This window comes from Plecotus auritus, assembly GCF_963455305.1.
Source record: "Plecotus auritus genome assembly, chromosome: 3".
Lineage (NCBI taxonomy): Eukaryota > Metazoa > Chordata > Mammalia > Chiroptera > Vespertilionidae > Plecotus > Plecotus auritus.
The window spans coordinates 128,791,152-128,817,414 of record NC_137772.1 but is presented as its reverse complement, the minus strand read 5'-3'; the positions used below and the strand labels follow the sequence as shown (position 1 = coordinate 128,817,414).

At 46.7% G+C, this 26,263-nt stretch overlaps 2 protein-coding genes across 4 annotated transcripts in view; both read right to left on the bottom strand.

Moving 5' to 3' along the window:
* Positions 1 to 20,050, bottom strand: part of C1QTNF9 (C1q and TNF related 9) — a 33,496-nt gene extending 13,446 nt beyond the window's left edge. Inside the window, exons 1-4 of the mRNA XM_080659650.1 lie at positions 19,804 to 20,050; positions 18,256 to 18,339; positions 17,954 to 18,061; positions 12,100 to 12,281 (exon numbers count right to left, since the gene is read on the bottom strand). Coding sequence (XP_080515776.1) covers positions 12,100 to 12,281; positions 17,954 to 18,061; positions 18,256 to 18,339; positions 19,804 to 19,856 — 427 coding nt within the window. The 5' untranslated portion in view covers positions 19,857 to 20,050. The remainder of the gene's footprint in view (positions 1 to 12,099; positions 12,282 to 17,953; positions 18,062 to 18,255; positions 18,340 to 19,803) is intronic.
* Positions 20,051 to 23,560: 3,510 nt separating this feature from the next.
* Positions 23,561 to 26,263, bottom strand: part of SPATA13 (spermatogenesis associated 13) — a 160,960-nt gene continuing 158,257 nt past the window's right edge. For all 3 annotated transcript variants that reach the window (XM_080662348.1, XM_080662349.1, XM_080662350.1), the window contains one exon: positions 23,561 to 25,127. In XM_080662348.1, coding sequence (XP_080518474.1) covers positions 24,952 to 25,127 — 176 coding nt within the window. In that variant the 3' untranslated portion in view covers positions 23,561 to 24,951. The remainder of the gene's footprint in view (positions 25,128 to 26,263) is intronic.

Sequence of the window (26,263 nt, the reverse complement as noted above, 5' to 3'; positions counted from 1 at the left end):
GAGCAACAGTCACCCCTACATTTACTTCCTTTTCCTTCCCTCTCAATTCCCTTCACTGGCCCACTCCAGAAGTATAAATCTTCCTATTCTTACTTCTTTTTTGTTTCTCTGCTTAAGTCTCAGTTCTTCCATCATCTAGAACAGTGGCCTCAAAGCTTTCATGATGTGCACTTCCAAGTTTCAAAAAATGGACATGTACTCTAATTAATATGCATTTATGTATTCATAAATTACATGCAGATAATGTTCTTAAAAAGTATTCATTATTAAAACACAAAAAAATACATTTGAAGAGAGTAAGAAAAATGAAGTTAGTTATTAGTGTAAGAAGTATGATTAAATAAACTTTTGAGAAACATATGTATATATTATAAGTATGAACTCTGTACAAAACATATATATGTATATATGCTTTGAAGAAGTATGAAAAACTCAAAAGAATGGATAACATTGAAGAATTAGGAGAGAGATTCAATAAGGGAGAAAGAGACAAATTTGGTGCTAGATATATAAGCATTTGTCTTTGTCTACTTATTATCTATCTCCTGTGTATATAAAATATTTTAAAATAAAAAAATTAAAATTCCATATATTTTTAAATACAACACACACACCCACTCTTGAATCAGAGAGGGGATGAGCACCCAAAGGTAAGACTCTCACCTCAACCCACCAGAAGTGCTGAGCTGCAAAAATGTTGCCTTGAGACTGGAGCAAAGTATACTCGGATTTTAGAGAAAGCTGATGTAACCCTGGGAGTTTGAGGTCATGACTGATGCCCGGCTTTCAAATGGGAGATTCTAAAGAACAAGGCAACTGGAGCAAGGTCCCTACCTGGCACTGGAGGGTTGCACAGCTGCAGACGTTCCAAGAGGTTTTGTTGTGAACCTGGTAGCCGAGGGCATTATGTTAGGAGGCTTGAAGAGGTAACACTCGGACTTGAAGGAGGAAGTGGAGGATGAGAAGTGGGATTGGGGTCCAGCAAGCCTGAGAAGCTACCAGCAAGCCCTGCTCCACACCTCCCTAGACCAGCTATTTTCAACTGATGTGCTGAAAGAACTTTTAAAACATGCAACTATTAGTCAGGAGCACTGAGCTCTTTTCCCTTCGATTGTTAAATACATTTAAAAAAGACATCAGCCAATACAACAATAGCTGTCCGATTTGAATGCCCTGTCTTGAACCATAAATATATAGGTCATATAATAGAGTTGCAACTTATTGGTCATGTTGCATATGGTTGTATCTGATTGGTTAATTCTGGTGCCAGAAATCCTTATATAAAAGTATGGGCACCAGATTTTTAAAAAAGCCACTTTGAGGCAAAAAGGGTAGGTAAGCCTGGCTGGTGTTCTCAGTGGTTCAGTTTTGACTCATGCACCAAGAGGTCACTGGTTTGATTACGGGTCAAGGTACATACCCATAAAATCAATAAAAATATTTTTTAAAAGGATAGGTAATTACTATTATTATTTTTTGTAAATCAATCAAAATTATACCTATTTCTTATTAGATCAGTAAAATATATATATATTTTTTTGGTGTGCTGCAGAACTTTAGGAATTATTGTATGTGGTCCATGATATGAAAAGGGTTGAAAATCTCTGTCCTAGAAAAGTCCACCTTGAGCACCCAGCCTCTGCAAGCCTTCCCTCAGCCACAACCTCTCCAGCAGCTCCAGGCAGCTCCTTGCCTGGCTCAGGCGCCCTGCCCCCCTGAGTCCCTCATCCTGGGCAAGGCGGACATCTCCTGTCCACCCCCACTGGCTCTATCTCAGGGAGCTGGGAGACTGCCATCAATGAGACTGAGGTCCTCTGAATCCAGGGGCTCTCCCAGGATCCCAGAACGAAGTGCTGCCCCAGGCCGATCCAGGCTTCTCAGAAGCTTTGAGCTCCTGGTACTTGAGGGACTCTGGCCTGCATGACTGTTTTCTAGATGTTGACACATCCAAAGTGGAGAAGGAGCCTAAACCAGCCCCACCAGAGCCTCCTCACAGCCTCTTTTGTGCCCCAGGGTCCTGGGAGTAGAATGAACTAGGTCACCATCATGGAAATCATTCTGGGATCCTAAAACTTCGATGGGGGCCAAGTGCTCCCTCCACATCTTAGCCTCAGTGGGCTGGATCCCTGGATGCAACTCTGTGTGTTTTGGTGGGGGCTTTAAGCAGTGACTATGGCTCCTTTCCTCCCGTTTCGGGGTTTCACCCTCTGGCAGGGTGTGTGTCTGGTTACCGCAGCCTTGTGAAGGTGGGTCTTCCTGAATTAATTTATCTGTTCTTAATGCCTCAATGAGACTCCGTTTCTGGAAGTCTGATTTCCCACCTCCACATTTCCTTTGCCTTCCCCTCCAGTTCCTGCTCCCTTTGTGACCACTGGGGCCTCATAGAAGATAAGCTGGGCCTATCAAAGGATGACAGGGATGTACTGCTTGGTTGCTATGGAAACCCAGGCTCTGCCTTTTAAACTGTGAGGAGACACCCCGCCGGCATGCTCAGTGGTTGAGCGTTGACCTATGAACCAGGAGGTCATGGTTCGATTCCCAGTCAGGGTACATGCTTGGGTTGCAGACTCTATCCCCAGTGGGGGGCATGCAGGAGGCAGCTGATCAATGATTCTCCCTCATCATTGATGTTTCTACCTCTCTCTCTCCCTTCCTCTCTGAAATCAATAAAAAAAAGATATATTTTTTTTTAAAAATACATTTTATTGATTTTTTACAGAGAGGAAGGGAGAGGGATAGAGAGTTAGAAACATCGATGAGAGAGAAACATCGATCAGCTGCCTCCTGCACACCTCCTACTGGGGATGTGCCCGCAACCAAGGTACATGCCCTTGACCGGAATCGAACCCGGGACCCCTCAGTCCACAGGCCGACGCTCTATCCACTGAGCCAAACCGGTTTCGGCAAAAAAAAAAAAAAAAAAAAAAAAAAAAAAAAAGATATTTTTTTAAAAAACTTTATAAACTGTGAGGAGCAAGAGGGGATGGCCTCCTCCCCACAGGCTGAACCCCACCGCCTTGGCAGGACCTGAGTCCCAGCAGCCTCCTAGGCTGGACCACGTGCAATAGAGTAGAAACCAAACTGCTCCACGCCACATTATTTTTAAAAAAAGATGGGCCCTGGCCAGCGTGGCCCTGCTGGTTGGAGCATCCTCCAGTGAACCAAAAGGTGGCAATTCATGATTCCAGTCAGAGCACGTACCCAGGTTGTGGGTCTGACCTGGTTAGACCACAGGGGTAGGTGTGGGAGGTGGCAGATCGATGTTTCTCATATGGACATTTCTCTCTCTCTCTCTCTCTCTCTCCCTCCCTCCCTCCCTCCCTCCCTCCCTCCCTAAAAATCAATGGAAAGTGTGCGCTTGGGTGAGGAAATTAATTAATTAATTAATTAATTAATTAATTAAGTTTCCCCTTAAAAAAAATAAACATAAAAGAAAGGTGGGCCTTGTGGTGGGTTGTTTTGGTTTTTTTTTTTGGGGGGGGGGGAGGTGGTGGTTGTGATTGTTTGTAATTATTATTTTTAAGAAACTATTTTGGAAGACAAAAAGAAGAAGCCACATGCAACTGCCCAAATGGCAGAGCAAAGCAGACAGCAGCCTGGGGAATGCCCAATGCTTTTGGAGTCTGGCGGGCACAGGTGTCACGCTGTGCAGGCTAGGTGAGTGCCTCCAGAGGAGCCAGGCCTGAGATGTTTTGTAAGGGCCAGTCCCCCAAAAAATGCTTCCAAGGAAGGGGGCCCCAAAATCAAGATAAACTGGGGGACTTTCAGATGCAGTGAGGCAATGAGTGAATTGCCCACTTTAAGAAAATGGTGCAGAAGGGGGTCCACAAAGAACCCCCAAAGAGTTTCACAAGAGAAAAGCCAGCATTGGGTCATCTTCCTCAAAGGCACCAACACAGATTTCAATAGCAGCTACTAAGTAATAGCTTCTTGCCCCTCTTCTCCCTGGCCCAGCCTCATCGATGGAGTCAAAAGTGGTCCTTGCAATGAGGAAGTGAAAGGTGGAGGGATCATGAAGACACAGGTGTAATCTGATCAGGCAAACACACACACACACACACACACACACACACACACACACACACACACACCACTATAGTGCTAGTAGAGAGTAGAAGAAAGGATTTCATTAAGCCTGAGGTTTTAAACTTGGGACTGGGTTTTGTACAACTCAGAAATGAGTCAGGTCTAATGCCTAAAAGAGATGTAGACTTACTGGAAATGAAATCCAGTAGGAGACCCCACAGAGCAGATTTGCAGGGTGATGGTAGAAGGGAAATGACATTGTTTCCTGGGGACATTCTGCTTCATTTAGCCCACCCAATAACGCCCTGGGCCACCACACACATGAGCAGGGAAAGAGAAACACCTAGACACCCATTCATCTGTACCACAGACTTCCTGTACTAAGTAATTGTTCTCCTTGTTTTACCAAACTTTAACAAAGGCTTTTAAAATATATTCCAACAGCCTTTGTTGGCGAAGAATTAATTTTAATTCATCCTGAAATTACCTGTTGAGTATTATTTCAATCATTTTAAAAATGGACAGAGGAATACATAAACTTCTGATATGATTAATAAGTATCAGAAGAGGCTTCTAAATGTTTATCATTAAGTTTGGAGAAGTTTTTCTAGTACGAAATGTATTGCTGAGAAAAATGACAAGGGTTTGTGCTTACATTCCACACAGAGTTCTTTCCTATTAACTGGGGTTCTTCCTGTTAATAACTCATGGATGTCTCATGGTACAATTTACAGTTAGGATGAGGTTGGCCTTCGTGTATGTAAATGTAAATTCATGTGTCCTAAGTCTTAATAATGTCTAGGTTTTTACAGACTTCTTGTCAGACCTGACCCCTAACCAGTTCATCGCTGATGAGCTCACACGCAGAACAGAAATGGCAGCTCTGCTACTTGCAGGTGAGTCTGTAAAGCCTGTATCATCAAGCCCACCCTCACCTTCAGCTTCTTGGCAGGAGTGATTTAGGCCCATTTGCTTGGGGTAGTTGATAGTATAATTGGAAAATCCCTGCCCAGGGCACACTTAACTGCAACCCACCACAATCCACCGAGAGCAGCAGCTGGCTGCCTGAGGCCCCGCCAACCTGTCTGCACTGTGGGGCTCCCGCTCTTCCCACAGGACAAGTTCAGTTCCCACATGTCCATCTGCAAATGGACCCAGTGCGGCCACCCATGCCAATGCATATGCAGGCATCCCTCAGAGATTTTGCGTTCAGTTCCAGACCACTGCAATAAAGCGAGGATCAAAATAAAGCGAGGTGTAATTTTGCTGGGGAAAGGTATTGCTTTCAATTTGTTAAAAATATCTGTGAAGCACAATAAAATGAGGTGTGCCGGTATTAAATATTTTAAAAACTCAGGTTTTTCTTCACCTATATTCATCTTTTAAAATGTCAATAGAATTTTTGATGTTTTCTTCCTGAACTCAGGTGGATCATTCTGATAATGGTCAAACCAGGGCTTAAGAACCCCATTCAAAAACCGAGCCTATCTGTTGGCGCTATAAAAACCACTCCCACATCCTGGCTTTTGCAAATCTCCTTTCCTGGGGCTGGATCCTGTCCCCAAGTCCCCAAGCCCTGGGGCAGGTCCCAGCACAGACAGGGATCCTCGAGTAGCAGTTGTATGGTTTCAGGTTAGTGTACATTTTTGTATTCCTTACCAGTTCTCTGCCTTGCAGCATGGCGAGGCGTTAACTCTCACCTGCACTGCAGTTGGGTGCTCTCTGGCAAAAACTTTAACATGCACAAAGTCACTAATCATCTGAGAGATGCAAATCAAAACGACAATGAGGTACCATCTCACACCTGTCAGAATGGCTATCATCAACAAACGACAAGCGCTGGCAAGGATGTGGAAAGAAAGGAACCCTCATGCACTGCTGGTGGGAATGCAGACTGGTGCAGCCACTGTGGAGGACAGTATGGAGTTTCCTCAAAAAAACAAAAAAAAAAACAAAAAGGGAACTCCCATTTGATTACAGTGATCCCACTTCTAGGACTATATCCCAAGAAACTAGAAACACCAATCAGAAAGGATATATGCACCCCTATGGTCATAGCAGCACAATTTACCATAGCTAAGATTTGGAAACAGCCTAAGTGCCCATCAGCAGATGAGTGGATTAAAAAACTGTGGTACATCCACACAATGGAATACTACACTGCTGTAAAAAGGAAGGAACTCCTACCATTTGCAACTGCATGGGATGGACCTGGAGAGCATTATACTAAGTGAAATAAGTCAGTCAGAGAAAGATAAATATCACATGATCTCACTCATATGTGGAAGATAATGAACAACATAAACCGATGAAAAAAACAGATCCAGAGGCAGAGAAGCATCGATCAGACCGTCAAACCTCAGAGGGAAGGCAGAGGAGGATGGGGGGTGAGGGGGAGAGATTAACCAAAGGACTTGTATGCATGTGATAGGTCCTCCCTCCCCACAACTGGTGGGCGGAGTTATGACGTTACCAGCGTCTGCCGCCAAGACATCCCAGAGACATTGAACCACCAATCAGCGCGTGCCGAGTGCCCTGGGGCCCACCCCTTCTCGTTCCGTCCTGGGGCCAACCCCTTCCTGTTCCTTCCCTTAAAAGGACTCTCCACCCATGCACGTGTTACTGTCTCTTCCTTCTGTTTTGCAGGAGGCAGTCTGGTTGGGTCCCTCCTTCTTCTCCTCCCGCCCCCGTTTTCCTGGTTTCTCTACCTCCTCCATAAAGAATCTCACTTGTTACTGCGGAATAAACCTCCCCTTTAATATGCCTTGGTCTCTGACTCCCGTTTCCTGCGCCTTGAACCTTATATCTGGTGCCTTGAAACCCGGGTGGGTGAGTGCATCCCATTTGGCCTTTCACGGTCTGGGATAGCCCCCAACCCCCCTTCTTTTCTCCTCATGGCTCAGGACCCTCAGCCTCCTCCCACAGCTTGGCAGCATCAGCGGTAAGTCCCAGCCCATGCTAATTCCTGGCAGTTTTTTCCGGCATCTCTGTCCGTAAACTGCGGCCCGCATCAGAGATTGCCTTCCGGGCATAGACCTCCGGGCCTCTCCAGGAGAGTTTTCGAACCTGGGGAGGCAGCGAAGATGTTACAGCCCCTCTTGGTTCTCCGGCCTTTTGACCTCTGTCTGGACCCCAGGAAGTAGAGGAGACGTCCTCTACTGTCCCTTGGGTTCCCCGTTGTAGCATTGGCTCAAGGATTGGGACGCTGGTCCTTGGCCTTTCACTACCCGACCCCAGGAATTGGAATGGGCAATCACCAAAGACACCTCTAGAGTGTCTCCTCACCAATCTGGCTACTTCTGTAACGTGGCATGGCCTCAGTATGAACTGGAATGGGTCCAGATGACCCTGAAAGCGGGACTTAACATCCTCACTGACCTCAGTAATTTCTGTCGGAAAGCCGGGAAGTGGCCTGAGGTCCCATATGTCCAGGCTTTTTTTTTCTGCACTCCCGTCCCTCCCTCTGCTCCTTCTGTTCCACAGCCCAGGTTCTCCTAGCTCATGAGAAACCTCCTCAAACAGGTCCACAGCCCTTCTGTCTCTGACTCTTTGGACCTAGCCGCTCTCTCATTTCCACCCCTCTCACTCCCGCCATCCGCTTTCTGCTCCCTCTCTTCCTCCTTCTTCTTCGCCGTGGCTCCTTCTTTCCCAGCTGCCCCTTCCCCATGGCTGCCACTGCTGCGGGAGCCACCATCACTGCCTCAGGCTGCCGCACAGCGCAGAGCCACCCACCCGACATCCCGCCAGCCACTCCAAACAGCTAAGTGAGATTTCTGTTTTGGGTTGCTCTTCCCTTGTGTATTGTGAGCAGCCAGCCTCCATGTTGGCCGCGTGGGCTGCTGTTCCCATGGTGGCCGCCATCTTGGTGTGACTAGTCCCGCCCCTCTCTGGCTGCATGGTCTGCCATGGGGGCTGCCATTTTGAACCAGTAAGTCCCGCCCCTGCAGGCCCGGCCTGGTGTGGCCACCCACCACCACGCTCCTCCTCCTCCTCCAGCCCACGGCCCGCCTCCTGCCCCGCCACCCCCCTTCCCTAATGCCTTCTCAGACCCAGGTCCGAGATCCAGTGAACACGGCATTTAATTTTTAATGCCCATGAGGAGCAGGCAGAGTAAGCCCGCCTTCGACAAGAGGTGAGTCTGCAAACCCAAGCCTTGCTACCTCTGAGGCCAACGGCCGTCATGCATGGTCCAATGGGGACTGTGTGTGGTGGGGGTGCAATGAGAGGACGAACGCCACCTGGAAGATGCTTCAAGTGTGGAAACGAAGGCCACTTGGCAAAGCAGTACCCTGGCCCCTGGCTCCAACCAAGCCCTGCCCAGTGTGCAGTAAAAGTGACTGCCCCTGGAAAAGTGACCGGAACTCTGCATCTCAGTGTAGAGGGGCCGCCCTTCCAGGTCATGACCCACTGCTGGCCATGCTGGGACTGGCTGAAGACTGAAGATGCCTGGACTCGACAACCCCCATCACCCTTGCCGAGCCCAGGGTAATGCTCAAGGTAGCGGGTAAGCAGGTCTCCTTTCTGGTCGACACGGGGGCTACCTTCTCTGTCCTGCCCTCCTTTTTCCGGGCCATTCTTCCCTTCCACGATCTCGGTCATGGGTATTGACGGCAAATCACCCTTTAATGCTCTGAAAACTGCTCTGGCCTCAGCGCCTTCTCACCCCGCCCTCTCCCCCACTCCACCCTCCCTAGAGAACAACTTTCTTGCCGACACAGGCTTATCAGAAACTTAGATCTTTATCTCTAGGAAAAAAAGTGGCAGTTTTGAATTCAAGCAGTTAGAGGCCTGTTCCCTCCTCCCCTCTGCCTTTTCTAAATATTTTAAATAGCATACAATATTGAAACATTAATTGCTAGACAGGTTTAGAAATATTTAATGGAAGGTATGTTAAAGAAAGAAAGAAAGAAAGAAAGAAAGAAAGAAAGAAAGAAAGAAAGAAAGAAAGAAAGAAAGAAAGAAAGTTCTAAAGTTAACTGTTGACAGGAATTGTAAAAGGACCCACTCACCTGGACGGTCCTGCCCCAGGGTTCAGAGACAGTCCTCATCTGTTTGGCCAGGCCTTACCCAGAGACCTCCGACAGTGCTCGTTAGAACCCAGCACTCTTCTCCAGTATGTAGATGATCTCCTTCTCTGCAGGCCCTCCCTGGACATGTCTCAGAGGCATACAGCTGGCCTCCGCTGATAGGATTCTTCTACCATTGGGTCCCAAACTTTGCTCTCCTAGCTAAGCCCCTATACCAGACCACTAAAGAAACACCAGTAGGCCCCCTCTCCTCTCCTCACCCTCCCTCGTTCGCCAGGCTTTTTCTAACTCCAGGATACCCTTCTGGCCTCTCTCTCTCTCTCTCTCTCTCTCTCTCTCTCTCTCTCAGACATCTCTAAGCCTTTCCAACTATTTACTGATGAAAGACAGGGAATAGCTATGGGGGTCCTCCCCTAGCCCCTTGGGCCAGCCTTCACCCCTGTAGCCTACCTGTCCAGACAGCTTGATCCCGGGGTTTGGGGATAGCAGCTCTGCCTCTGGGCTCTGGCTGCAGCTGCTGTTCTCATCGAGGAGGCCCAGAAGATCTGCCTCCAGCAACCCTTACAGGTCTTCTCCACCCATAGGCTACAGGATCTTCTGTCCCACCGACCCTTATCTCTCCTTGCCCCCTCTCACATGCAGGAACTCCATCTCCTGTTTCTCAAGAATCCTGACATCTCTCTAATCCAGTCCCCAGCCCTGAACCCGGCCATCTCCTTCCCGCTACCTCCACCCAACCTGCGGCAACGCACTCCTGCCAGAGGTCATCGAGGCCCTCACTCAACCTGGGGCGGGACTCTCAGATCTTCCTCTCTCTAATCCTGACTTAACTCTGTTTGTGGATGGGAGCTCATGCGTAGACCCCCAGGGACGTTGGAAAGCCTTCTATGCGGTAGTAACACTCCAGCAGACCCTGGAGGCGGCCTTCATCCCTCTTCACCTCGCCCACACTGCGAGAGGCAGTCACGAGTGCCTGCTCCTCCTGCTCCACGTGTGCAGCTGTCTCACCCCAGGGAGGAATGCGCCCCAACTTTCCTACCCATCAAATGAGGGGACACCTCCCAGGGCAGGACTGGCAGGTAGACTTCACCCATATGCCACCCCACAAGAAGACAAAATATCTGCTTACCATGGTAGACACCCTGACAGGGTGGGTAGAGGCCTTTCCCACCCGCAAGGAAACTGCTGAGGTTGTGGCTGAGACCCTAATAACACACATAATCCCTAGGTTCGGCCTCCCTACCTCCATACAATCAGACAACGGCCCAGCTTTTATATCAAGGGTCGTTCAGCAGGTTAGCACCTCTCTTGGCATCTCCTGGAAACTGAACATACCCTACTGCCCACAATCATCAGGTAAGATCGAGAGGATCAACAGCCTCCTTAAAGATCATCTAACTAAACTCTCTCTAGAAATTCGCAGCTTCTGGCCAGACCTTCTGCCCATGGCCCTGACCAGAATCCGGGCTACACCAAGGAGCCCCACTTTTTTAAGCCCTTTTGAACTCCTATATGGGAGACCCTTCCCTACTGACCCTCCTCTCCTGGCTACTTATCTTCCATACCTGCCCTTACTCAGGCAATGGCTCTGGGAACACGCTGACAGGTTTCTGCCCAGGCCTCGACCAGCTGACCAAGACTCCTGAGGACCAGCCCTCCAGCCAGAGTACCCATTCCTCCTCAAGAACCTTACCCCCAAGGTTGTATTTCAGCTCCAGGTCCAGAAAAGCAGCAAAACCAGACAAGTGACGCTGTGGCAGCCTCAGGACCAACCTTTACCTCCCAAGTGACTCAACAGGATTGCTCTTGAGACTTCACCAACCAGTCCCTTGGGGAAATTATGCTGTTGCACTCCTTGTCCCGCCTCCCATCATTAGGCCAACTGCTGTCTATTCCTTTAATTTTGCTCTTTAGCCCCTTTCTCATGCACTGTTTCACTAGTCTTTTGCAGAACAGAATGCAGGCGTTCACCAACCAGAAGGTGGGAGAGATCTATCTGGCCCTGAATTCAGAACCTACAAGAATCCTTGAGACTCCGGGTAGATGCCCCTAACGACACCCCCTCTCAGCAGGAAGTAGCTACAGAAAATGGACCTTCAGCCCCTGACCTTGCCTGGACTTTCAATTTTTTTTATAATATCACAAAAAGCCTGGAATGATAGGTCCTCCCTCCCCCCACTGGTGGGCGGAGTTATGACGTTACCAGCGTCTGCCGCCAAGACATCCCAGAGACATTGAACCACCAATCAGCGCGTGCCGAGTGCCCTGGGGCCCACCCCTTCTCGTTCCGTCCTGGGGCCAACCCCTTCCTGTTCCTTCCCTTAAAAGGACTCTCCACCCATGCACGTGTTACTGTCTCTTCCTTCTGTTCTGCAGGAGGCAGTCTGGTTGGGTCCCTCCTTCTTCTCCTCCCACCCCCGTTTTCCTGGTTTCTCTACCGCCTCCGTAAGGAATCTTACTCGTTACTGCGGAATAAACCTCCCCTTTAATATGCCTTGGTCTCCGACTCCCGTTTCCTGCACCTCAAATCTTACAGCATGCATATAAGCATAACCAATGGACACAGACACCAGGGGCGTGAGGACATGAGCGGAGGGGGGCAGTGTTGAGGGGGGGAACAAGGGGATAAGGGCACATATGTAATACCTTAATCGATAAAGAAAAAAAAACTTAGTAATTGGGTCTCTCTATAGCCCCATGTGCCAAAGATCCATCATACCTACCCTGTCGTCTGAGGCAGGAAGATCTATGATATCATATACTCCTGATAATGGTCTGCAGCAGCAGAGATGATGGCTAACAACTGGTTTCCCCCACTAGATGAGAAAGTCCATGAGGAAGGAGTTCCTGTCGCTCTTGTCCTGCGCTATATACACCCAGGCATTTGGCCCAGAATCTGGTGTGGAGCGGCTTTCAGTAAGTGTGTGCTGAGCAATGGGTGAGTGAGGAGTAGGTGATGACTGCACAGGTGATGAACGAATGAATGAGGGAAAAGAAATGAAGGGATAAATGGAACAGCAGCTAACAGCCACCGGGTGGTAAGTACCTGCATCCCCTTTGTCACCCTTTGCTCCATCTCGTCCATCTCTTCCAGGCAAACCATTGTGACCAGGATTCCCCGGGACACCAGGGTGCCCTTGCCTGCACGTGTCCTGTGAGTTCGCGTTCCCTATGCAGACTCCAGTGGCAAGCAGGAGCCACCAGATCCTCATGGTCCAGATGACAGAGCTGAACGGAAAGAGGGAAGCACCGATCAAAAGGGGAACCTTTGTCCCAGGGACCATGGCACAGCCTCTGCTCCTCACCCCTGGTGAGGCAGGCCTGCACAGACGGTCAAGGTGGGTCAGGGTAGAAGCTGTTAGCAGACCAACCTGCTTACAACCAGAAGGACATCGTCCTTGGAAGGGACACATGTGATTGCCACCACTTTTAATGGTGAGCAACCCAGGAGAAAGCCAGGTTCCAAGTCAGGGCACTTCCCTTTACCATGGCACTTTGGGAAACCACTTTTCAGAGCCAAAGAAGATGGTAACGCCTACTTACCCCAGAGAGCTGCTGCAAAAACCAAATTTGGTCACCATGCGCATGAAAGCACATTATAAACAGCACAGCCGCTAGAGTTAGCATTTGACTCAGAAATCCCCCTGGGTGTATATGCAAAAGCACTGAGGGCAGGGTCTCCAGCAGCTGGTTCTGCCCCCATGTTCACAGCTGCATCACTCATGGTAGTCAAAGGGTGGAAGCAACCCAATAAACATATAGCAAATATGGTCTATGCATGCGGTGGAATGTGACTTAGCCCTAAAGAGGAAGGAAACTCTGGCCCTGCTGACATGGAGAAGCCCTGAAGCATTATGCTGCTGCACAACAAGGTCAGTGTCTCTAATGCCACTGAACCACACACTTAAAAGTGATTAAAATGGTTTTATATGTATTTCACACAATAAAAATTTAATTTAAAAATATTAAAGTGTTGTAAGTGGTCCTACTACGATTAGATGTCTCCTTTGAGTCAAGGTTTGGTTTTTGCGGGGACTACTGTGAAAAAGGGCGCATGCTCACACACACCTGGGCACACAGTGTGAGAAGTACACTTTCAAACTGCCCCTCCAAGCTATTGATTTGCTTTCCAATCTTATCAGAAGCTAAGGCAATGCTGGTTGGTGAGGCAGAGGCTGAGATCTGAAGGAATGTTCTAGACAAAGAGAACAACACCGGCAATTCCCCCAGCAGTGTGAACACTGGGGATGCGTAGGACCCACCTGACCAGGTCAATCTCCCCTGGAAGGGGCACATAGCACTCTGTCCCTCCCTTTCATGGCACCAAGGTAGAGGTTTACATTTGTTTAGGTAATTGTGTAATGAAAAACTTGGCTCCCATCTGACTGTATTTTCTTTGTTCTTGTAGTCCCAGTGCTCAGTGTTAAGCCTGGAATAGTAGGATGAATAAATATGTATAGAGTGGAATGAATACGTTACGGTAGATAACTTCGGATATAAAAAAATAATAACAAAAAGAAACCATCAACAAAACAACAAGAAAGCCCACTGTATGGGAGAACATATTTGCAAATGTTATCACTGATAAAGGTTTAATCTCCAACATCTATAGGCAGCTTATACAATTTAATAAAAGGAAGATAAATGATCCAATAAAAAAAATGGGCAACGGACCTAAATAGAATCTTTTCAAAAGAAGACAGAAGGAAGGCCAAGAGACACATGAAAACATGCTCAAAGTCACTAATTATCCGAGAGATGCAAATTAAAACGACAATGCGATACCATCTCACACCTGTCAGAATGGCTATCATCAACAAATCAACAAACGACAAGTGTTGGCGAGGATGCGGAGAAAAACGAACCCTCCTGCACTGCTGGTGGGAATGCAGACTGGTGCAGCCACTGTGGAGAACAGTATGGAGTTTCCTCAAAAAACTGAAAATGGAACTCCCATTTGACCCAGTAATCCCACTCCTAGGAATATATCCTAAGAAACTAGAAACACCAATCAGAAAGGATATATGCACCCGTATGTTCATAGCAGCACAATTTACAATAGCTAAGATTTGGAAACAGCCTAGGTGCCCGTCAGCAGATGACTGGATCAGAAAACTATGGTACATCTACACAATGGAATACTATGCTGCCATAAAAAAGAAGGAATTATTACCATTTGTAGGCACCTGGATGGAATTAGAGAACATTATGCTAAGTGAAATAAGCCGGTCAATGAAAGAAAAATACCACATGATCTCACTCATTTGGGGATAATGAAAAACATTATAAACTGATGAACAAAAAGATAGATACAGAGGCAGTAAAGCATCAAACAGACTGTCAAATTACAGCGGGAAGGTTCGGGAGAGGTGGAGGAAATAAGAGATTAACTGAAGGACTTATATGCATGCATATAAGAGTAACCAACGGATGCAAAACATTGGGGGGTGAGGGCATGTATGGGAGTGGGGTGGGGGGGCAATGGTAAGATATGTACACATATAATACCTTAATAAAAAAAATTAAAAAAAATAATAACAGAAGGCTAGTGCAACTGGTTAGAAGCCAGAACCTCTGGAAGGCAATGGACGTCTACACAGCCCTTTAGAAAATTAAAGAGAAAGGACATCGTATCTAAGACCCAGTAATCTCATCCCCCAAATTCTTCTCAATACCCCAAAGTCTGTGTGCCATAGATATGAACCCCAGCGTTACCTGTAGTAGTGAAGACGTGGCTACTACACAATGTGGAACAATAAGTAGTTTAGATAGTAGAATATTATGTAACCACTGAAATGATTATGAAGGTCATGTAGAAATGTGTAAAAGATATCAGTTGTGTAGAGCTGAATTTTTAAAAAGTAGACTAAAATGCCATGCACATTATGAATGCGCCTCTGTAATTATGCATATTGACAAAAGCTAGAAGCAAATAGACCTAATTGAACATGGTAGTTTTGGAATGGTGGGATTTTTTTTCTTCCTTTAGAAGAAATGCTGTTTTTACAGTGTCTATAACATATTTCTAGGTATATATTTTTTAAAACCAGATAGACTGCCATGCAAAAAATTACATCACCATCTTATGGAGGCCTCTGAATGTCACAGGACTTGAGGCAAATAGAGTATTTTGGGGAAAGGAAATACAGATGTTTCCCTTTGAAGTTACAGACATATGCTTTTTCAGGAAATTGAGTTGTTTTCTTGGAGCCAAATTCCATAAATAATCTACACCAGCCTCTTTTGTTTAACTCAGAAGTGACTGGTAGTATTCAAATCTAAATTGCACAGGTCAACCTCTATTAAAGGGTCTGTATTTTTTTACTTTTTAATTTTTTTAAAATGTGTTACAATTGTGCCAGTAATTAAAAGCTTACAGGATAGTAAAGGTGTCAAATTGTGATAAACTCCATTTCGTTCTTCAGCTAGAGAAGAGCTGAGATAAAGCAAACATTTATTCTCCAATTTTTTCACTAGTTTTGGCATATTCATACAGGCAGAGATCATAGCTAGCTTGCTTCTACCTCATGCCTACCCTGTAGACAACCTTCAGCAATTGGTTTTGAATAGTTGAATATACTTAGCTGCTAACTGAGCAGTGAAATAAGTCTCTAATAAAAGGGACAGAAGGGTTTGCATAAGGCATGTGGTAGAATTTGTATTAATGTGTTACTTTAAAAAAATAAAACAATTACATTTGTGCTCTCACAAAGCCATGGTTTGGATCCTGTTTCATGAGTTCAACCAGTTCCTATACTTGAATTTTATTGCCTGTTTATCTCTCCAAAATGCATTAGAGCTAGGACCACCGTCCAACCCCCATGCTTCCCTCCCTCCCTTCCCCTCCCCCTCTCATCTGGATCACTGCCATCTCCACCCGTCCGTGTGACCTTCACACTGCATCCAGACCAGGGTTCTTATCCAGCACCAAACGAGGTTATAGCTTTTTGAAGATAGCGACTGCATCTTTCCCATTCTTTTTTTTCAGTATATCTCAGTCAAATATTTGTTGAATGATACAGTGACTAAATGAATGAGTGGAAGGAGGAAGGGAGGGAGGGAGAGAGGGAGGTACGGAGGGAGGGAGGGAGGAAAGAAGGTTGTCTTGGTTCTAACAGTGTGTAGGTCACTTGGGGAGGTGACTGGCTATGAAATCGAATCCTTGTCAATGCTTCTGGTGAGGACTGCAGCGAGGATATTACTATGAAACTAGATTTTGGCAGTGAGAAGTGAGCAGAAGGAATGTGTGCAACTTTTGGTCCTTAAATGGAAATGGTGTGCCCTCCTTTGCCCCTCCCCCTTTCCCATGGCTGACGTGAGCATGGGACGCTGAGCCATCTTGAACTCCTCAAAGGAGATAGAAAAACCCTGATATCTAATGGCGCCACAGACCAGACCTGTCCCGCTAGCCCATCTTTGACATGAGAGAGAAATATGCTATTAACTGAGCTACCATTATGTGGGGTCCTTCACACACAGCTAAGCCTCCACCTTAACACATGCAAGGTTTCTGCTGTGGAAGCTGTGGTCACTCCTCGGGGGTGAGGACGGTGTGGACTTCCATGGCAGCCAGCCTGACAGTCCGAGTACACGGCCCTTCAGGTGACATACTGGAAGCCAACAATCATCACTGCCTTGAGCAGATCAATACAATCAATGTGAATGCAGAGACCTCAGGAAGCTGCTGCCATCTCACAGCCTGACATGCTGGGGCACAGGACACAGGCTGCAAATGACTCTCGTTACTGTTTTTTAATCTCAAATAAAATAGGTTTTTAGTTAACTTCTTATTTCTGGACTAGAGGCCTGGTGCACAAAATTTGTGCACTCGGCGGGGGGGGGGGGGGGGCCTCAGTCCGGCCTGCGCCCTCTCGCAGTCCAGGAGCCCTCGGGGGATGTCCGACTGATGGCTTAGGCCTGCTCCCTGTGGGCCTAAGCCATCAGTCAGACATACTTAGCGCTGCCGCGGAGAGGGGAGAGGCTGCTGCCACCACCGCTGCGATCACCAGCTGTGAGCCCAGCTCAGGGCTTCTGGCTCAGCAGTGCTCTCCCTGTGGGAGCACACTGACCAGCAGGGGGCAGCTCCTGCATTGAGTGTCTGCCCCCTGGTGGTCAGTGCACATCAGAGTGACTGGTCGTTCCACCATTCGGTTGATTTGCATATTAGCCTTTTATTATATAGGATTGTTTCTTCTATGCTTGACTTAGATTTCTCCTTCACTCCTGAATTCCTTGATAAAAGGTTACTCAATCCCCAAGGACATGATGACTAATTCATGGCCAAGGCTAAAGGTTTCAATACTAAGATTTCATAGGCTGGCCAGAACCACGCCGAGCAGCCGCTGAGCCCCTGCTGCTCGGGCAGGGGATGAACTAATCCCCACATCCCCCCCCCCCCCCCCCCCGAGCTGGCAGTTAAGAATCTAAAAATCTCTGAATTGCCTTCACCGAATACATTTTCTTCAATGTGCTCTATATGCTATACACTTTAGGTATTCCTTCTTCAACATATATTGAGGGGCTTTAAAAAAAACACTACAGTGTAAATTAAGATAGCCATAAATATAAACGCACACATTAAAATTTGTGCAAAATTATCAACGAGCTGCTCTAGAAAAGCCTGCTCATTCTATGGCTTTCTACGGTTTCAGGCCTCCGCCCAGCCAATTCAGAGTTCTGGCAGAAGGATGTCAAAATCTGCTTCATCTCCTATTTAGCCTCTTCCTCACAAATGACTTTTGGAACTGGCTCACTCCTTTCCTACCCAAAACTCTGCAGACATCTGCTTTTTTACTTTGCAAATAACTGAGCAGGATTACCACACACTAATAATAAAAGGGCAGTTTTAGGACTCTGATGCCTTAACTTGAATGTAAAGAATTATTTCCTAATGCACTTACCTGCTCCCCAGGGCTGTGGGCTGCACCCAGGTGCTGCGCAAACCAGGACTCAAGGACAAACTAAATAAAATCACACCTTCCTGACATACAATTCCCTGGTGGATGTATCTGCAAAACAGCAGGAAGGGGCGGGAACAGAGAGGCACAAATGTCTTGGAAGAGCGTCAAAACTGCAGCCACACTTGAGTCAGGTAGCATCCTCCACCAGCTCCACTGAGTTTAAAAACTTTCCCTGTGCGCCGCCCCCCCCCCTCCCGCCCCAATCCCATCCTGTTTAAAGAAATGTGAGACAGTGAGGTCACCTGCCAGTGGAGTCTGGAGGAAGCCCCAGGGCTTTGTTTTCCTTAAAGCGATGCTTGTGCCGCTCTGCTGGCCTTGGGGCAGTTCTGGGACAAGAGGACAAAACTGAAAACCCCTGCCTGGTCTCACTGGGACTCCAGCCCATTAGGACTGATGTAACTTCACTAGATCTTTCACGCTTCTGTGTAACTCCTTTAATTTTAGGCATTTGTGTACATAAGGATTCAATGCCCACTGCTTTCTCTCTCCCCCACTCTCTCACACACACAACCTGCCTGAGAAAAGTATGATGAAACTTTCAATGCCATGTAATACTGACTTATCTCTTCCCAATCAGTGTCTACTAACATTGACCTCTGACTTAAAAATGGCATCCAGGGGACAAATGCATCCAACACTGTTTCTCAGAGGTGCTGAGAACCGAGTTGGTATGCGGGTATAGGGCAAGTCCCCCTGAAACTGAAGTAACACCATCCCTACTTTCACCATGCCTCAGTTTCCTTGGCTGTACAGCGGGCAAAACAATGCCGAAGTCCCAGGGCAGTGGCAGGAATTAGGTCAGTAAGTGAAGCCAGCTTCTCCTCCACATAGGAGTTGCCTTGCCCTCTTGATCCCTGAACCCACCCAGGTAACTGTAGTCCTTTCTCAGTGGGAGTGATAGCAGCCTTTGGCCTGCTGACCATTCCTGCCCCCTCTGCTTTCACTGTCCCTCCCCCATCCCACTCCGCCACGCCAGGCCTCTTCCCCTTCTCTTCCTCAGCCTGTGCATTCTTCCTGCTGACCACTGTCTGGCTCAGATCCACTCCCACGGTTTAACTCACAGTTGGCGGTGCCTGGTCCAGTCTCCACTGCCAGCCCTGACCTCCCTTCTGGGCTTCCCTCTGTTCATCTCACTACCTACAGGACAGACCTGTCTCGAATCCAAACACGGAACTCCTGCCCCACCCCTGCATGCTGTATTTTCTGTATCTGTTTATGGCACCAGCACCCACTGGTCACCCCAAGGCAGAACTTGGAAATTATCATCTTTCTTCCAATATCTGGAGGCCGACTGAGACTTGTTGTTACCACTGAGCATCCTTCACACCCAGCCCTCTCCTATCCCGTGGCATCTTCACTGGACACTGTCTCCCTGAATCAGCCGTCGCCAACCGGTGGTCCACGGACCACTGGTGGTCTGTGAGGTCCAAAAGGTTGGTGACTGCTGTCCTAAATCACCTCCCTGCCTTTGCTTTCCAATCCACCCTTTTCTCTGCCACTGGAATGAGCTCCTAAGCAGATCTGCCACAATAGCCATTCCCTAAAGCCTTTGCATATAGAATGAAATCCCAGCTTCCAACACTGTGGTCTCACACTACTCGCATCACATCTGGCCAGCCAACGTCCCCGCCCTGTGGTGTGGAGTTAACCCTCCAGAGCCCCGCTGGGCCCTGCCCTCCTGTGTGCTGCCTTCCTGCCCGCCACCAGAGGAAGGGACCCCCTGACCTGGAGGCCTTTCATAGCATGCACACACTCCTGCTGCGGCACAGTTCACTCTGTTGTAATTGTACCTTGTGTTTGCCTCCCCTCTTTGACCATAAATGCCTTTGGAGGATTCACACATTTCAGGTGGTCTTTCCTGGGCAATCTCCCCAGGACTCTTCCAAAGGAAATAGCCACAGCTCTCTATTTTCACTCCTAGCTATGGTACCAGCCTGAGTCCCTGGGAGCCAACCTTTGAGAGGCAGACTTGGCTCCTGGTGCTTTCACCCTCCCCTGTCCCAGCACCCCCACCCCTAAGTTAGCCCCCCTCTTTCTGCTCAGCTCCAGGAGGGAAACCAGTTTGGGAAGTAGGCGGTTATTAGAGTAAACAAACAAAAAGTGGGAACTGGCTGCCTGGCAACCTTTATAGGAATCCTTTTCTGATTACAGTCACAGAAACAATGGGCTATTTACTAGCTCTTCTGAGCTGTAAGTTAGAGGAGGAAATTGTTATCTACCCCACCCCAGAGGGTAGGCAGGCCGAGGGCACTAGCAGATCTCCTGGGGAAGGGGCCTGCCTATTCCTTGGGCAGCAGCAGGAAAATGAAAGGGGAACACATTCTGTTCACTCACCTTCCACCGTCTGTGCAAAAGCTGCCACTACAAAATAGGCCTTCTCATTTCAGGTGTTGGCTTTATCAGTCCTATTCCAGCGTTTAGTGACTGTATCCATTCAAGTGGCCCCTATTTGCTTCCCTCAGAGCTTCTTTCTCATAGCTGTCCATGGTCTGATCCAGCTCATTAGTGGACCAGTTATTACTGACAATAAGTCTATCAATGTCCAGGCAGGAAATGAGCTGTGAATCCCACAGACCCTACTGATACACTCTCTCTCCATTAAAAAAAAAAATCCTATTCTAACATGCAAATGCATTGCTAGTACCAGTTTGGCAAATTAAGTTTAATATACAGATACAAAAAACAAATATAGATTCACAGCATTTACAAGAAATCATTCAAATAACATTGTAAATAAATTTTTCTTTTCTTACAAAAACTTCATTCAACAAAAATATATATCAAGTTACAGCAACCTGTACACATCTTTCAGCTGACAACAGCCAAGTCATCAGTTCGGAAGCTGTCGCAACTTCTACAGGTAATGTCATCTTGACATTGATGAGTTAACATGAAAAGGTTACCCAAAGCTTTGCAAAGTAGGTAAGTCAAACATGAACGATGCTGATACTTAGGAAAAGGATCAATTATGAAATCACAGAATCAATTCAAGTATTTTCTAAATACCAATGTTGGAACCTATGGAATAACTAAAGACAATATTGCTACATGTGTTGTAGCTCAGTATGTCTGCATCAAATATTTAAACATTTTGGTTTTTCAAGATTAGATAGTTTTTACTTATTTTTTCCCCAAAAATCTTTGGAATTCCACTTTCACCACATCCATCCAGAGAGCAGCATTAGCCAGGTGAGCCTAAACCGGGAGAACAATCTGTAGGTTATGCTTATTACAGGGACAACTGTTTTTGTGCTGTCAGACCTTGTTGATTTGTGACCTGCAGCCTTGGAAGGACATTTATTCACGCTGCTGGCACTGGCCCGGGAGGGACACATCTGTTTCTCTCCTCAACAATCGCCACCGCCGCCCTCCCCCCAACCCCGAATTCCAGGTAATCAAGCTGATTTTAAGTAAGTTGATTTTTATTGAGGAATATCAGCAATTTGGGCACGTAAAGATTTCCAACTGGTAAAATATTGCGTCACATGGCTTTTAAAAAAGATTTTACAAAAGAACAGGCATGGAGTTAATCTTCCTCTAGATTAGGTTTACAAAGACACAACAATATTCAGAACTAGCAGGGAGATGGAAGTGAAATGTTTCCAACTACAAAGTCAGATCTACCAGGTGAAAAGATCAGAGCTCCCGAAAACAAACTGTGCAGATGGTCCTGTCTAACCGCTGGCCAGCTGCTGCCACTCCTTTTCCAGTTTGCAGGCCAAAGACAAAGAATGCTACCTCTCCAGGGCTTTACAAAAATTCTACTCTGAGTCCTTACAGCTACCGCAAGGCTGTCCTAGTTTTAGGCATGATCAACATCGAGAAGGTTGCTCTTGACTCAACTATCTTTCAACAGAGTTGGCAAATTCTGAAATATGAATAATAGTATAAGTAAAATTCATCAGAATTCTATATCATCTTTTCTTTTTTTTTTGGGGGGGGGGGTTCACCATATTATGCAATGTAGGGTTAAAAAGAAAGACAGAGAGAGTGAGATTCCCAATGAAATTCATACACACTCTGTATAGAAGGCTCTTTGCTTTTTCTCTATTTTCTGAGTAGAACAAGAAGGAAGTTTGGCAAACCAAAATTAGAATACTTGAGCCACCTATTCTTTATAGAACTCAGGCATTTGGTAAAACAACTGAAATTGGACATACAAACTTAAATTCTAACATTTAAAATCTATTTTAGCAGTTTTCAAAATCACCAGGATCCATCAGAACAGGTATTGATCAGGCGCTTCTCACAGGTACAAAGCTGACAGGGCTGCTGGTCCGCAGGCCTGGTGCCCGTGCCTCCTGCTCCTGTTAGGAGGCCAAGTGGGAGGTGGGACCAGAGCTAGGGCTCAGCTGGGAAACATCCAGGACTCGTCACAGAACTTAAAGCATTTCTTCATTGCTCATTAATAAATATTAGTAAATGGAAGCCCTCCGAGTGGTTCTTTACTTGCTGAATCCTCACTGAAAATATAACCTAAGCAAATAACTCTCTTTGCTTCTTTAACGTAATTCTCTATTATAAAACACACACACATACCACAGCCAGCCGTTTAAAATTGCTGTGTATATGAACAACTCTTTTAGCACAGAGACCCCTACAGTTATTCCCTAAGGAAAAGCATATTTAGTATAGTTTAGAAAATATATAATTTTTGTTAATAAAAATGTCAGTTATATAAATGCAACTAAAATTGAGATGTGTATTCAAAAATGAAGCACACATGCATGCACACGCTCGTGCACGCAGTCACAGCACCTCCTCAGAAGCTTCCTCACAAACGCAGCCTCTATCCTGGGACACTCCCCATGAAGGTCCACGGAAGTAGCCCAGGGACGTTGGCCATGGGCAGCACCACTTTCCAGCAATACTGCCTAGAAGTGAGCACACGGAGGTGCAGAGCAGGCTCAAGAACAGGTAAGATTTTGCTTAGCATACTAGTAATACTCTCCAGGCCCATCCATGCTGTTGCAAATAGTAAGAGTTCTTTCTTTTTTACAGCTGCATAGTATTCCACTGTGTAAATGTATACTAAGCTAAATAAGCCAGTCAGAGACAGATAAGTATCACATGATCTCACTCATATGTGGAATCTAATGAACAAAATAAACTGATGAACAAAATAGATCCAGAGACAGAGAAGCATGGAACCAACGGTGGAACCTCAGAAGGAAGGCGGGGGAGGGTGCGTGGGTGGTAAGAGGTCAACCAAAGACCTTGTATGCATATATGCATAACCCATGGACACAGACAATAGGGCGGTGAAGGCCTAAAAGGGGACATATGTAATACTTTCAACAATAAAGATTTTTTAAAAAATGAAAAAAATAAAATAAATAAAACAGCTCATAAAAGATTAAAAAAAAAAAAAAGATTTCCTGACAAACAATCACATAATGCTGCTCTAAGCCTCACAGAGAGGTCCAAGATAGCCTCTTCCTGTTGCAGGTCATTGTCTCCTTCCGGAAGAGCTCTGTGTGTGTGTGTGGTGGGGGGGGGGGAGAGGGGGGAGGAACCACACACCCAGAGACTCAGACTACACCTCTGTGATTGACAGTACAGTTTGTTTATTCTTAAGCATGGGCCTAGTAGAAAAAAGAACGTTCCAAGAGTAGCATACAAAAAGGAGATTTTCAAATAGAAAAACACAAACTGAGACATACAATACCCTCCCCCCATCCAGTGCACTAAGTAAATTACAATGGCATCTCTCTGGCAGAGCCTGTCTTCTCCAGACACGTTTTGAAGTTCTTTTCATCAAAATTTACAATATAGACAAAGACTAGGAGAAAACTGTTGACAGGTATCAGCCCATGTGGCCCTCATTAAAGGAAGGCTGCTATCTCTGCGTCTAGATATATTTTGTTAAGGCCTCTTTTATAAAGAGGGAATCTTCAAAAACCCGCTGACATGCTAATAATGGCATGGTTAGCACTACTGTTTGGATTAATGCAACCAAGTGGGCTCCGCATGGAGCTGATGGGCTGCTTTGAAGCTCAAGCTTACCCAGGGGATGTAAATGTCGTTGTAACTTCATTGGTGAAGGTGCCAGGAACAACTGATTGAATGAGAATGCCTTTCAATCAGTGCATTTGCATATTCACTTTATCGTGAAACCAAAGTGAATGGGTTTTTATATTGCAAACGGCTGTGTTTGAATAGAATTTTTAGGTTATGAACCAGCAGACAGGGTTCTGCTCCTGGAGTTACCAGTGTGGGCAGGAGAGAACGGGACTAGAGAAGGATCTATCTAGCGCCATCTAGCCTGCCACAGAATTTCCCTGCCTCCCTCGCTCCCTCCCTGGAAGCAGCCTCACCCTAGGAGGCTGAAGTGACTGCACTGTAGATCTCCCAGCTTCCAGACAGGCTCATCCTGCTTTCCCCTCCAGCCTGTGTGGGGAGGAGCCTACAAGATGAAGCCTGCTAATTATCATGTGGCAACTGTGTGGGTTCAGATGACACCAGGGAGCACGTCTGCGCTAAGTCCCCTAACACTAAGGAAGAGAGGAACGGATTACCGTGCCAGTGCCGTCCCAACCCCAGGACGACCATTCCCTTCAAACCGAATGCAAAAGTGCCGAGCCACCCTGTCCCTCCTAGCAGCACCTGGACCTGGGCTGCCGCACCGGCACTCGTCACCAGCGAGTCTAGCAGGGTCACTGCTCAGCACTCACTTCAGAGCATGTCGCCAGTTCCTCAGTCCCGGCCACCTCAGCACAAGTCACAGAAGCCTCCTGGGTACTGGGGAGCTTCTTCACCTTCTCCCCCTTCCAAGCAGGCAGCTGTGTCTCTGAGACTGAAGGCGAGTCCAGGTCCTTCTCTTCTTTATTCAGTCCCAAAGAAGAGCACTGGGTCCCACAGACTGTCCTTGGACTGAGCACAGAAGGAACAGAAAGGTCCTCTTCAGGGCCACAGGTCGAGGTGCGGCCCTCCCGCTTTCATTTCTTGAAAGGGGTGAGTTTGTTGAAGGTGTGCCAGAACAGCGAAGGCTTCCGCTTGGGTTCTGCCAGGGCAAACACCTGCTGCTGAGGGACGCTGGTGGGCACCGTGACGTGGCGCTGGTGCATGGGGTGCAAGCTCTGGTGTGGTGGGGCCACGGGGCATCCACTATAGCCTGTCTCAAGAGAGGAGGAAGATGACACATGGAACGAGAGTCACTTATTAACAACAACAACAAAAAGTGCCAAGACCTGAAGTTCTTAGCTGATTCTCAATTCACATTCACTGAAAGTATATCTGACAGCTAGCGTAACACATTTAGCCCATGCTGTGTGTGGAGACGGGACATAGTTTATCTCACTGAATCCTCACGAAAATCCTCCCAAGAAGGTACCATTACAGAAATGTGACTGAGAAGAACACGGAAACCAGAGAGGTTATGTGAAGCTATAGTCACACAGCAGTAAGTGGCAAGATTAGAACTAGACTGCTATTTGGGATGAGAAGCAGTAACATACTGCTCGGCCCAGCGCCTACTCTATCACTTACAAGCTGTAACTATTTGGGAAATCAGTTAACTTTCCTGTGCTTCAGTTCCCTAAATCTAAAGCAGGGATACCAGTGCCTACTGGGGTATGAGAATTAAATGAGTTAATGTAAGTAATGTGCCAGAATAGTGACCCAGATACCTCATCAGTTTAATCAAAACTGCTTTATTAAAGTTGGTATTTTAAATTTGTGCAGAGGTCATTAGAAAGGCATATTAAAATTAGCTACAAGACCACACAGTAACTGTGAAAGTCAGCATGATAAGAGGACAGAGTGTGGGTTTTGGAAGGAGCCAGGACCTCAGTTCAGAATCCACCCCTGCCTCTGACTTGCCATAGGCTCTCCATATCTCCCAGGATGACAGGGAGGATGAAGTGAGATAACTCATGAAAAGTGCCTGCCAGGTGTCCATCAGTTGCATTTTTGGGGGCTTCACTGCTAAGCTAGTGACTCTTGGAAGATACAGAAATTAATAAGTTCTAATAAATTGGTATTTATTGGTCACTGACATTAAAGTGAAGATGTAAAAAAGAATACGGTGGGTTTTTCTGCCTTGAACATGTTTATAACATAGGAGGGAAATTTTGCATTTGAATGGTGGAGCAGGAAAATGTTGAGTGTTATTTTGGTAATGAATTCGTCTTGGTGCAGCAGTTGATGGCTTATCACAGTCCTAGGCTGAACTGATCCTTCCTTTTGCATTTTCAGTTAGGAAAATACTGAGTAGGATAAATGTCATAGGTTAATCCCTCTTGGAGTCAA